The sequence below is a fragment of the Psammomys obesus genome, unplaced genomic scaffold, assembly GCF_907164565.1.
Source record: "Psammomys obesus unplaced genomic scaffold, mPsaObe1.curated_primary_1811, whole genome shotgun sequence".
Classification (NCBI taxonomy): Eukaryota; Metazoa; Chordata; class Mammalia; order Rodentia; family Muridae; genus Psammomys; species Psammomys obesus.
In genome coordinates, this window is record NW_026591598.1 from 5596913 (window position 1) to 5610071 (window position 13159).

The window sequence follows — 13159 nt, forward strand, 5'->3', positions numbered from 1 at the left end:
CTAACCCTGGTGTTGGAAACCAGACAGTTTTTACCTGCAGTTTTGTCTCTTTGGGTAATTTCTGACACTTCATGCTGCTCGTAGATTTTTAAACATTAGAAATCACCGGAATCGATACCAAACTCTGAAGCCTCAGTTGCCACTGGCCAGTATGGATGAGAATGCTATGGATGCCAACATGGATGAGCTGCTGGATTTGTGTACCGGACAGTTTACATCTCAGTCCGAAGAGAAATGTCAGCCTAGTAGGGATGACAAAAAAGAAAACATGGATGAACTTCTGAATCTTTGCTCAGGCAAATTTCCTTCTCAAGGTAAATATTCAGCAAGAGTGGCCAGCTTACCACAGCCAGACTTAAGTCGGCTAACGTCAGTGTCCTGAGAAGCCCTGTGCCCCTTGTGGTGAGTGCACAGAAAACGGGGACGTGACGGAATTCATTCAGTTCCTTACCTTTACAGCTCTTATGTTCTTAAAATAACAGTGTCAACTTAGGACCACTTTAGCCTCAGCATCACAATGTATAATTTAATCTATATACAAAAGTTAGAAAGGCTAGGAGGTGATGGCACACACCATGAATCCCAGCGCTAGGGAGGCAGAGACAGGCCAGAGACAGTTCAAGGCCAGCCTGGTCAACAGAGTAAGATCCAGGACAGCCACAGCTACACAGAGAAACCCTGTCTCAAAAAAAGGGGGCGGGGGAATTTGTTGAAAGAATGGATGGTAAGCTTTTCAACATTGTACTTACGAACTGAATTGAGCTGGCCCATATTTAGATGGCTAAGGAGAGTAAGGTGTCATTTCCTTCCCTTACTGATCTTTTCCTTATTGAGGTAGATGCCTCCCCTATGTCTGCGTTGGAGCTAAGTAAGCAAGAGAGGGAGAACAGCACAGATGATCCTATGGAAGAGGCACTTGCCCTTTGCTCAGGCTCTTTCCCAACAGACAGGTGAGTCTCAAAGATTGGTTGGAACTTGGGAAGGTAAAACCAAGGATCCACCCAGCATGGTAGCCCATGCCTCTAATCTCAGCACTCTGAGTTTGAGGCCAGGCCTGGTCTACAGAGTGAGTTCTAAGACAGCCAGCGCTATACAGAGAAACCCTGTCTCAGAAAACAAACAAACAAAAACCTTGTTTAGCAATAAACTAAATAACTTTAGGAAAGGTAAATCTGAGATACTGCCTCACATCCATTAGGGTAACAACAATTTTATATAGACAAATAGGTATTGGCAAAGGTAAAGGAAACCTCTATTTACTACTAGGAAAAAACAGTACTATGGTTTCTCAAAATTGATAATAAAATTACCATCTTATTCAGCAACTCCAACTTAGGTTCAAAAGAAGTCTGCGTGGTAGGCTTGGTAGTATATCCTATAATCTCAGCACTGGGAAGGCTGTGGCAAAAGGATCATGAATTCCAGGCCAGCCTAGTCTACACATTGAAATCCTGTCTCAAAAGAAAGACACACACAGACTTAAAAGTAAAAAACACAAGTGGACAGGTGTGGTATGCTCTATAACCCTAGAGCTTAGGTGATAAAAGGAGTGGGGTCAGCAGTTCAAGGTCATCTTCAGCTGGAGTAAGCTCCAGGCCAAGTGAGTGACATGGAAAAGACTTGCCTCAAAACAAAACAAATGAAAAACAGCCTGGTTTGGTCATGCTTGGAATCCAATATTCAGGAAACAGGCAAGAGAATCAGAAGTTCAGAGCCAGATAAATGGCTCAGTGGGTAAGGGTACTTGCCACTAAGCCTGAAGACCTGAGCTCAATCCCTGGTGTCTAACGCAGAAGTAAAGAACTACCTCCTATAGGTTGCCCTCTGACCTCTATGCAGGCAGTGGCATGTACTTAGAGATGCACACACTTGCGCATGCACACACCTTAAAGAAATAAGTGTGTAAATAAATAAAGGCAAGACAGTTTAAGGCCAGCCTCAGCCAGATGAACTCCTTTCTTATAAATAACTGAATGAAACAGGTTTCTATAATTTATGTTTAACATTACTCGATAATAGCCTAACGAAGAGGGAATGCAGTGGGCTGCTATCTTAGTTAAGGTTATTATTACTGTGATAAAACAACATGACAAAAAGCAAATTGGGGAGGAAAGGGTTTATTTAGTGTACTCTTCCATCCACATCACTGTCCATCATCAAAGGAAGTCAGGATAGGAACTCAAGCAGGGCAGGAACCTAGAGACAGGAGCTGATACAGAGGCCCTGGAGGGGTGCTGCTTACGGGCTTGCTCAACCTGCTTTTTCTAGAACGCAGGACCACCAGCCCAGGAATAGCCCCATTCACTCCCTTATCATTCATTAAGAAAATGCCCTACAGGGGCTAGAGAGATGGCTCAGTGGTTAAGAGCACTGGCCTGGGTTCAATTCCCAGCACCCACAAGGCAGCTCACAACTGTCTGTAACTCCAGTTCCAGGGTCTGACATCTTCACACACACATACATGCAGGCAAACCACCAATGTACATTAAAAAAAAATAAATAAATAAGATGAAAAAAAGGAAAAGAAAATGTCCTACAGGCTTATATACTGCTCTGTCTCATGGAGGCATTTTTTCAATTGAGATTCCCTCCTCTCTGATGATTATAGCTTGTGTCAAGTTGACATAAAACTAGCCAGCACATCTGCTAAATAAAATTTATATGTATTAAATGGCTTCAAAAGGAAGGAAATTTGTTTTTGTTGTTTGAGACCAGGTCTTCCTGTGCAGCCCATACTGGCCTGGAATTCACTGTTAGTTCAGGCTGACCTCAATCTGGTAATCCTCCAAGTGTATACCATCACCCAGCCCAACAGGAAGAATTATGCCTCAGTGTGGAGCAACCTGAAAATGTTATGCTAGGAGCAAGAAATTTTGTCATAGAAGGGCAAATACTGTCAACGTCCACATATATATGGTCTGTGGAATAAGCAGTTTTATGGAGACAGAAAGTGAAATTTGATGGTAGCTAGAGAGAGGAATGAAGATCTGTTTAGTAGGGGTACAGTTTCACTAGCTGGAGGACTTTGGACATTGCTTATATAATAGTGTGAATATACTTTTTTCTGTTTTGTTTTTGAGATAGGGTCTCAATATGTAGCCATGGCTGGCCTGGAACTCACTGGGTAGACCAGGCTGGCCTCAGACCCACAGAGATCAGCCTGCCTCTGCCTCCCGAGTGCTGGGATTGAAGATGTGTGCCACTACACACAGGCATGTCTAGTTTTTCTAGTTTGTCCACCCTGGGCATCCTTATGAGGCTGTAATTACAGGTGGGCCACTCTGTCAGCCTGGCCTTGATGTGGGTCCTGGGGATCAAAACCCCAGTTATCACAAAAATTGCATAGTAAGTGCTTTACCCATCAAGCTCAAAACATTTTAAGTTTCTTTTTTAATTGATTATGTCTACAGTGTTCTGCCTGCAGGCCAGAAGAGGGCACCAGATATCATTATAGATGGTTATGAGCTACCATGTGGTTGCTGGAAATTGAACTCAGGACCTTAGGAAGACCAGCCAGTGCTCTTAACTTCTGAGCCATCTCTCCAGCCCTCAAAACATTTTTAAAAGACAAAATATTTTATTTCCTCTTTCTTAAAGAAGTTACTAGTACTGATAAATCTCTTAAGTTCTTAGTTTGGCTGACTGCTTGTGGTTTGCTTACAGTAACTTAGTGATTTGTCTTCTAGGGAGGAAGAGGGCGAAGAGGAGGAATTTGGAGACTTTCAGCTTGTTTCAAGGGAAAATGGATTTACTAGCGATGAGGTGAGTGCAGAGGGATCCAAACTCTGCTCTACTCCCCTCGGGTTCTTGCTCTTGCATCACTACTTGAGAATTCTGAGGTTAGTGTCTAACCAGAAGCAATGTCCTATGGTGAGGCCTGGGGACAGAAGTTCGTAAATCTTGCTGTTGCCTTCCGGTTTTGTCTCATGGTGCTGGAGTTCAAACTCAGGACCACATGCCTGTAATCCCAGCACTTGGGAGGCTGAGATAGGAGGTTTATGAGTTCAAGGCCAGCCTGGACTACACAAAACAAAACTCTGTCTGCAAAATAAGTTTCAGAACAGGTGAAAGAGCACACAAACCTTCATTATACATTCATGGCAGGGCAGCGATCCCTTCATGCAATCCCTGTGTCATTGGGTAGAACTCTGAGTGTGTTGCTCTGTCATCGCAGGATGAACACAGCAACTCTAGTGATGAAGAGCTGGCCCTGGACCAGGAGGAGGATGAAGAAGAGCTCCTGAAGCAGTCTGAGAAGATGAAAAGGCAAATGTAGGTATTATGTTCCTTCCTTCAGCTTCTAGACAACTCTCCTGAGTTGAGGTATAGGTTGTTACCTTTTTACGCAAACTTGATGGTTCAGTTTCTACTTTTTGTGGTTAATGTAAATTAAACAGATTCGCTCGTGGCCTTGAGGCAAATGTGATGACTCAGCAGTAAGAGTGCTTCCTGTGCAACCTTGACTCAGTCTGTAGATCCCATGGTGAAAGCAGAAAACCAAGAGTTGTCCTCTGACCTTCACACTGTGCGCACACATGCACACAAACTAATAAGTTTTTAAAAATCCTTCTATGGCCAACTTCTTGACTCTCAAAGATAGTTGTGTTTTCTTTAAGTCCTGTCTCTATGCTTCCTCCCTGACCTAGTGACATTCTCAGCAGTGTTTCTTCTGCTCTTCTCATGTCCTGGCATATTCTCTTTCTGCTTGGATGTGCTCTGGCTGTTGTACTTCTGTCATGTAGCCCAAGGTCACAAGAATCAAATCACTTCCTGTAACCGAAGGATCTCGTAGATAACTGACATTGCCTGGAACCTTCCTCCTCTGAATTTCCGTCATTCTTAGTTTTCTTGATTCTCATCTTGGGCAAATGGCTCACTTTTTTTTCTTTTGGTAGAGTGCTTGCCTTGTATAAATGAGGCCCTGACAAGCTCCAACACTACATACCCCAAAAAATAGGTGGGTGGGTGAATGGAGGGATGGACAGACAGACCTACAAATGGACAGATAAACAGGGGTTGGAAGCGTAGGTCAATAGTAGAGCACTGCCTGGTATGTACAAGGCTCTGGGTTTATCCCCAGTAACACAAAAATGGAGGGAAGGCAGGAGGGGAAAGGAAGAGAGTTGTTTATATTGGTTGGCCGGAATGTATATGAAAGTTCTGACAATTTCTTTTTAACTTTTTATGCAAATATTCTTAGATAATTGAGATTTAAATAATTTCCCTGTGTGTTTAATTTTTCATCTGACTGTCCCTCCTTGTAGCATATCCATAGTACTATGATTTTAAAGAAGTCTCCGTTAACATAGAGCATGTGCAGGACTTTTGGATTCATATCCAGGACATTATTTTGATCTATTAAGTTTATATTGTTGCTTTTGGCCTATCATTCCATCCTTTTAAGATCCAGTTGGGGTTCTAATTTGTCACCTGTCACCTTACGTTTTTTTTACAGCTTTAAATTATCCATAGATCTTATCCCCCCGAGTCAGTGGTTGGTAAGCTTTATTTAACTGCAGAGGTCTTCAAATCCGAGTTTTTAAAGACTGTTAGCCAGAGCTGAACTGCTCAGCTACATTACTGAGAAGACTGGGAAACCTGGTGACTAGGGACACTTAAAGGGACTCTCCAGTCCAGGCAATGGTGCCGCTCGCCTTTAGTCCCAGCACTCAGGAAGCAGAGGCAGGTGGATCTCTGTGCATTCCACAGTGGCCAGTCTGGTGTACATAGTGAATTCCAGGACAGCCAGGGCTATGTAGAGACCTTGACTCAAAAAGGGGGAAAAGAAGTCATCTTTTAGACCCTCCAAATTTCTGCTTCTTGTAACCATAGATCACAAGACTTTGAGGCCACGGTCGATAGCTGCCTTCTTCTCAAAGAGAATGAAGTAGAAAAAAAATCAATAGGCCGGGCTGGTGGTACAGTCCTGTAACTCTACTTGAATGCTAAAGTAGGAAATTGATAAGTGAAGATCACCCTGGCCCACAGAGGTATAGTCAACCTAGGCAACTTAATAAGAAATGTCTCAAAATGTAAGAGTGGAGTTGAAGCTTAGAGGTGGGTGTAAGTCTAGACTCAGCCAAAAAAGAAAATAGAAGAAGACAAACTGTGGTGGTCTCAGTCAATTGGGAATCCTGAACTCACTGCATCATACTGTTCTCTAAGCACTGGTGAGCTCAAATACAAAACAAACTAGTTTGAACCTCCTAACAGCTACTCCCAAATAGTAGGGAATATATTAAGAGTTTTCTGGAACCTGGAGATGGCTCTGGGTGAAACTGATAGCTGTGCAAGACTGATGACCTGAGTTCAATCTCCAGAGCCCATACGTTAGAAGGAAGGAAGCAAGCCAGCTGGGATTATAGTGTGCATCTAGAATCCCAGCACTACTAAGCAACAGGAGAATAGGGGAGCTGGAGAGATGTCACAGTGGTTAAGAGCACTGGCTGCTCTTCCAGAGGACACAGATTGAATTCTTAGCACCCACATGGTGGTTCACAGCCATCTATCACTCCAGTTCCAGGGGATCTGCCATCCACTTTTGTCTTCTGCAGGCACTACAAGCATGTGGTACACAGACATACACTCAAGCAAAACACCCATAAAATAATGAAGTAATTTTAAGTTTGGGGTTTTTGCTATGCTTTGGACTTGGGTTTGTTTGTTTTGTTTTGTATTAAGACTGAGTTTCTCTGTGTAGCCTTGGCTGTCCCAGACTCACATTATAGGCCAAGCTGTCCTTAAATTCACAGAGATCCTCCTGTCTCTGCCTCCTCATGTGCTGGGATTACAAGCATGTGCCACCATGTCTGGCTTTTGTTCGTTTTTTAAAGAGAGTGAAAATGACCTGGGAGCTTGTGGGTCAACTAGCCTGGAATACACAGTGAAGCAGCTGAACCCTGACTCAAGGTGGAAGGCTGGAACTGACTCCCACAAGGTGTCCCCAGACCTCTGCATGCAGGCACTCACACACAAAATATATCAAGTTTTCTGGCTGTAGGATTGCCCAAGCCTAGGCTGAGTCCCTCCCACCTCATACTTGTGGTAATTTTAGTGAATTGTTTGGTCTCTCTGAGCCTCCTTACATGTGATTTCTCTACAAATATCTCTAATTCCTCCCAGAACTAGTGTCATCTTGAGTGTTATAGCTTCCAGTGTCCTTGTGTCTTAGATATTCTCTTTCTTAACTATAAAATGACAGAGGTACTAGTACCCATTCCTAAGAAAGAGGGTAATGGTAATATCTATAAAGAACAGCTCCTGGCCATGGTATGGGCTAAGTGACCACCGTTTAAATATCAAAAAGAGGAGCTGGAGAGATGGCTCAGAGGTTAAGAACACTGGCTGTTCTTCCAGAGGTCCTGAGTTCAATTCCCAGCAACCACATGGTGGCTCATAACCATCTATAATGAGATCTGGTGTGCAGGCAGAATGCCATATAAATAATAAATAAATCTTTAAAAAAAATATATTAAAAAGAGTATTTGAGATATTATCAATATGTATCTTATAAATTTAAGCCTGTTATTAATGGTTCTACATTTTAATTTTCTTTTATTATTAATTCTTTGACTATCTCATACATGTATTCAATACTTTCTGGTCACATTCATTTCTCTGCTTCTCTCATTGTCCCTCCATCCTGAGAGCCGTCACTCCACCCCCTTTACCACACCAAGCCCACCCTGTTTTCAGCTGTTTGTTTTTGCTCTGTGATGTAACTGGGTTTGTGGAGGATCACTCCTGTGGGGCTGTCCCCTGGAGCAGGGTAGCCACAGTGGCTTTCTGCTTTTCTTACTGTATCCATATTCCATGTATGTGTCCATTGTCTGCTTTCTAATCTTTCAAATTGCTTTCTAGGAGATTGAAGAAGTTCTTGGAAGATGAGGCGGAGGTGTCAGGAAGTGATGTGGGAAGTGAAGATGAGTATGATGGGGAAGAGATCGATGAATATGAAGAAGACATCATTGAGGAAGTGCTTCCATCTGATGAGGAACTGGAGAGTCAGGTCAAGAAAATACACATGTTAGTACCCTAACAAGCCTTTCTAAGCAGGAGGGCGCCTCAAGCCACCATGTTACCTGACAGAATGAATGGTCCTGGTGTTGAGCACCTTGTCTCTTCTGTTGTAGGAAAGCCATGTTGGATGATGATAAGCGACGACTGAGGTTATACCAAGAGAGGTACCTTGCTGATGGGGATCTGCATAGCGATGGGCCTGGACGAACGAGAAAATTCCGATGGAGACACATAGGTATCTTGGTCCTTTAAAAAGAAATGGTTCCAGCATACATTTTTGTCCACTTTAAGATGGTAAATGGCAGTCAGAACTAAGCCAGGAGTCCTGGTTGGTAGGTTGCTTACCTAGAACATGGATGCCATGAGTTCCATCCCCAGCAGCACATTAGAAAACAAGCAGACATGGCGGTGCATGCCTGTAATCCCAGGATTTGGGAGGAGGAGGAGGGATCAGGATTCAATCATCCTTAGCTCCATAGTTCAAAGCCAACCTGGCTGCTTGCAGCCCTTTCTGGGGGAAAAAAAACAACAAACAGAAAACCGCCTACACACCAGGCTATGTGGTAGACATAGCTGTATCCATTTATTTCTTCTGTGCTGGGAAAGGCTCGTGTCCATGTCCTACAGATGCAGGCTTGTGGTTGTCTGTCTGACCACTCTCTCCTTGAGGATTACAGAATGCTAAGCGCCTTTCCTCCTTCCTTTAGATGACACCTCCCAGATGGATCTGTTCCACAGAGACTCTGATGACGATCAGGTTGAAGAGCAGCTTGATGAGACTGAAGCCAAGTGGAGGAAGGAGCGAATTGAACGAGAGCAGTGGCTTCGGGAACAGGTAGAGAGTGCCGGCAGAGCTCAGAAGAGGGCATTAGACTTCCTGCAACTGGAGCTGTATACATTTATGAGCTGCCATGTGGGTGCTGGGAGTTGAACCCAGATCCTCTAGAAGAGCAGCCAGTGCTCCTAACCACTGAGCTCTCTCCAGCCCCTTTACACTGACTGTTTGGGAAAGCTGTTGGTAATCTAATGTTGCATGAGTTTGTTTTGTTTGTTTTGGAGACAAAAACTTGAAGCAAAACAAGCTAAATAAACCTAAGCACAAGTTCTACTGACCGATGGCTTTAGAGCCAACCTCTGCCTCTCCTCAGTCTGTCATTATGTGTCCCAAACTGGCCTTGAAGTCATGGTAATCCTCCCACCTTAGCTTTCCAAGCGCTGGGATTATAGGCATGTGCCGCCCTACCTGGCTAATACTGTATGGTCTTCATGTTCAGGCTCAACAGGGGAAAATTTCTGCCGAAGAAGAGGATGTTGGGGAGGACAGTCAGTTTATGATGCTGGCCAAGAAAGTCACAGCCAAAGCTCTGCAGAAGAACGGTGAGCTCTTGCTTGGTTCTTTTTGGGTCTAGCTACTTGGATTGTCAGTGCTGGAGCCTTGGATGGGACTCTAACCTCCGGGGACTATGGCAGCTAACATAGCATTTCTGTAATACTGTCTTAAAGGGGCCATCAAGGTGAGGAGGGACAGAGGTTGGCTCTTAAGCCATCTGTCAGTAGATGTTGTGCTTTGGTTTATTTAGTTTGTTTTGCTTCAAGTTTTTTTTTTCTTAAATATTTATTTATTTTTATGTGCATTGATGTTTTGCTACAAGTACACCTGTGAGAGGGTGCCAGAGCCTCTGGAACTATAGATGTTTATCAACTGCCATGTACGTTCTAGGAATTGAACTCAGGTTCTCTGAGAGCTGCCAGTACTTTTAACCACTGAGCCATCTCTCCAGTACTGCTTTAAGTTTTAAGGCTTGGCTGGTGAATTGTGAATTGTTGCTCAGGATTTCTGTGCTCAAGTGTTAGAGCTGGGATTTGAGCGTCCGTGTACTGAACTCCAGAAATGGGCTCTCATACTCTACTCCACAATCACCAACTGCTGTTTTTTCTTAAATTAGGCCTTGTTAATGATTAATCGATAAGCTTAATTTCATTGTCTCCTTGGTGACACTTGCTATAGTTTTAAGGTCATGAATATAAAATAAATGAGTTCTTACGTCAGCTTTTAAGTTCTCTTCGCTCATTTGAATGTAGAAGAGATTCTACCCAGCTTTGCCAAGAACACTTATTTCTATGTTTTCTTTCCAGCCAATCGTACTGTGGTTGTTCAGGAATCAAAGTCTGTGTCCAGTAACCCCTTTGAAGCCATCAGACCAGGAGGTGCTCACCAGGTTAGTTAGGACCCTGTTAATCTGACATCGTGGTCTGTAGATCAGATGGTCATTCAGGGAGGGAGGTGGCCACAGGAAGTGGGCAGGTCTTGCTTAAGGTAGAAATGATCCCCTCAGCACCAGGCAAGGCAGACAGGGATGGGTGGACTTCTTCTTTGTGGCATCTGTGGTTTGATATCAAGTGACTCTTGTTTCCTTAGCTGAAGACAGGCTCCTTGCTGAATCAGCCCAAAGCTGTGCTTCAGAAACTCGCTGCCCTGTCTGATCTCAACCCCAGCGCTCCCCGAAACTCAAGAAACTTTGTCTTCCATACACTTTCTCCCACCAAGGCGGAGGCAGTAAAGGAATCATCTAAGCCTCAGGTAGAGGATCTGATAACTGATATGCTTCCCAAATATAGCTTACTTGTGGTAAGATTTGTTTGTATTTTACCTACCTATATGTACATGCACTGTGTGCATGTCTAGTACCTGGAGAAGTCAGAAGAGGGTGCCAGATCCCCCGGAACTGGAATTACAGACAACTGCAAGTTGTCCTGTGGGTGCTGGGAACAGAATCTGGTCTTTCTGCAAGAGGAGCAAGTACCTTAGCCACTGAGCCATCTCTTCAGCCCCAGATTTATTTGTTTTAATTATAAAAGCATGTCGATGGGGGGGGGGGGTTAAGAGTTCTCTCTGTGCAAGTATGAGGACCTTAGTCTGAACCCTAGCATCATGTTAAATGCCAGGCATAGCTGTATGGCTGTGCAATTTTATAACCTCAACATCGGGCAGATCCTGGAAGCTTGTTGGCCAGCTGTCCTAGCTGAAATGTCAAACTTTTGTTCAGAGAAGACTCTGACTTTAAGGAACAGGTTAGAGAACAACAGAGGAAGACAACAAAAACCTCTAACCTCCACACTCAGATCGACAGTCAGCTTTTAAATTTGCCTTCAAAGTTTCTCTTTCTTTTTTTCTTTCTTTCTCTCTCTCTTTCTCTTTCATTTATATAGTACTCTGCCTGCATATGTGCCTGCACAACAGAAGAGGGCACCAGATCTCATTATAGATGGTTGTGAGCCACCATATGGTTGCTGGAGATTGAACTCAGGACCTTTGAAATAACAGCCAGTGCTCTTAACCTCTGAGCCATCTCTCCAGCTCCCCTTTCTTTTTTGTCTGTTAATCATCTGTGATTTGACTGAGTTGCTAAAGAACTCACTGAAGGTAAGCATTTGTGTGAGTCTTGAGGTGGTCCTGACTCCTGTGTTCTCTCTAGGTGAGAAGAAGGGGACCATCATTAATGATGTCACCGTCTCCTAAGCGGCTAAAGACAGATAAGAACAGTCCAGGACCAAAGCGAAGCATCTTCAGATACTTGGAAAGCTAACACCATCCAGGCGACCAGCGTCTGTCAAAACTACTCAAAGTAGGTCTGGCATGGAAAGGTGGAACTGATGTTTCTGCTGACGACCCGCTCTGGTGCTCATGATCTGCATTATGCGCAGAGTTCTTCTTACAGCACGGCTCTCAGCAGCGTTCTTTTCTTTCCTGGTGTTATTTTCCAGCTTGGCCACCAGTGTTGTCACTGCAGACTCTGCAGCATCGACCTCCAGAATAATTGAAGTCTCACTTCTGTTAAGCATTTGACATTTTTCCTAGCAGTTTCCTGGGTTGACACCACTTTGAAGTGGGGGTGTTTGGAGAAGAAAGAAAGTGTGCCATTATAGAAAATTACTGAAAGCCAGTACCAGGATGATTCCTCCACACCATGGGACATGGCTGCCAGGCCTCAGCGTGAGCAGCTAAGATGGAGGATCTAAGCAACACCCACCCGGCTGCTGCATCAGTCTCCTTCCTTCTGTGTCCTGTAAGCCTCTAGCCTTGATTTCTGATTAACCTTTAATGCCTTTGAGATAAGGACATAAGCTGGTACTGAGTGTATAAAGAGATCAACCCTCATTTTCTGCAGTAATGTTGGAAGAAGAGGGGTTATACCCAGTGGCCACCGGCACTGGGTAATCCGTGGGAGAGAGACCTTCTCTGGGACAAGAGTCTCAACTTAAAGCGTTTGTTCCTGAGCCTCTCTCCCTTCTGCAGACTAGAAGAAATCCAACCACTTTTTAATATTTTTTCCCGTTTTTTGAAGCAGGATTTTTCTGTGTAACCCTGGATGTCCTGAACTCACTTTGTAGATCAGGCTGGCCTTTAACTCACAGAGATCCATCTGCCTGACCACTATTTATTACATCTCTTGGGCTGAGTTTGTTGCCCTGACCAATCAGAGAACATTTTACTGCTTCATCACTAATATTGAGATCAGAACAGTGAAATTTAATAAAATTATTGAAAAGAACTGCCATCACTTTCTTTGACCTGTCCCTGGGCTTTCAGAAATATACACCAATTTCCCCCCTCAGAACTGAATTCAGTGTTGCATTGCAAAAACCATTCCAGGATTATGTTGGGTTTCAGTGTCAAAAGCTGACCATGGGAAGTTGAGTAAGATTGTGTCTGTCTTTTGAGAGACATAAACCAGCCAGTTCAACTGATGAAATTAAGATGTAGGTTTTCTCTTGGTTGATAGGGCTTTTTGTTTATTTTATTTCTAATACTCAGGATGCTGACTTGGACAGAACATACATTTGTATATTTGTAATCTTGTAATAGGAGAAATGTGTATAAAGCTGTTTTAATATGTATGTAGATTTTTCAATAAATCTCATTTCCTTAAGGGCAGGGTTTGCTGTCCAGCTTGAGTGCTCATTCTGAGGTCAGTGCCTAAGTTAAGAGAGTATCTCATTTTCAGGATGTTTCCCTTCCGGGGAATAAAAGGGCTCTGCAGCTGCCCTTTGCTGGCTTCTCCATCCCTGAATGATCAGACTGCCCACTTAGTGGTCTGAATTCAGAGCCAGTCAGAAGGAGAGGGTCCATGCGTCCTTG

General features: G+C 43.7%; 1 protein-coding gene across 2 annotated transcripts in view; it reads left to right on the forward strand.

Moving 5' to 3' along the window:
• Clspn (claspin) overlaps positions 1-12955 on the forward strand; it is a 33658-nt gene extending 20703 nt beyond the window's left edge. For both annotated transcript variants that reach the window (XM_055611192.1, XM_055611193.1), the window contains 11 exons: positions 85-314; positions 839-950; positions 3687-3762; positions 4175-4272; positions 7861-8025; positions 8133-8254; positions 8727-8854; positions 9294-9396; positions 10156-10238; positions 10439-10600; positions 11496-12955. In XM_055611192.1, the coding sequence (XP_055467167.1) occupies positions 85-314; positions 839-950; positions 3687-3762; positions 4175-4272; positions 7861-8025; positions 8133-8254; positions 8727-8854; positions 9294-9396; positions 10156-10238; positions 10439-10600; positions 11496-11606 (1390 nt within the window). In that variant the 3' untranslated portion in view covers positions 11607-12955. The remainder of the gene's footprint in view (positions 1-84; positions 315-838; positions 951-3686; positions 3763-4174; positions 4273-7860; positions 8026-8132; positions 8255-8726; positions 8855-9293; positions 9397-10155; positions 10239-10438; positions 10601-11495) is intronic.
• The last annotated feature ends 204 nt before the right edge of the window (positions 12956-13159 follow it).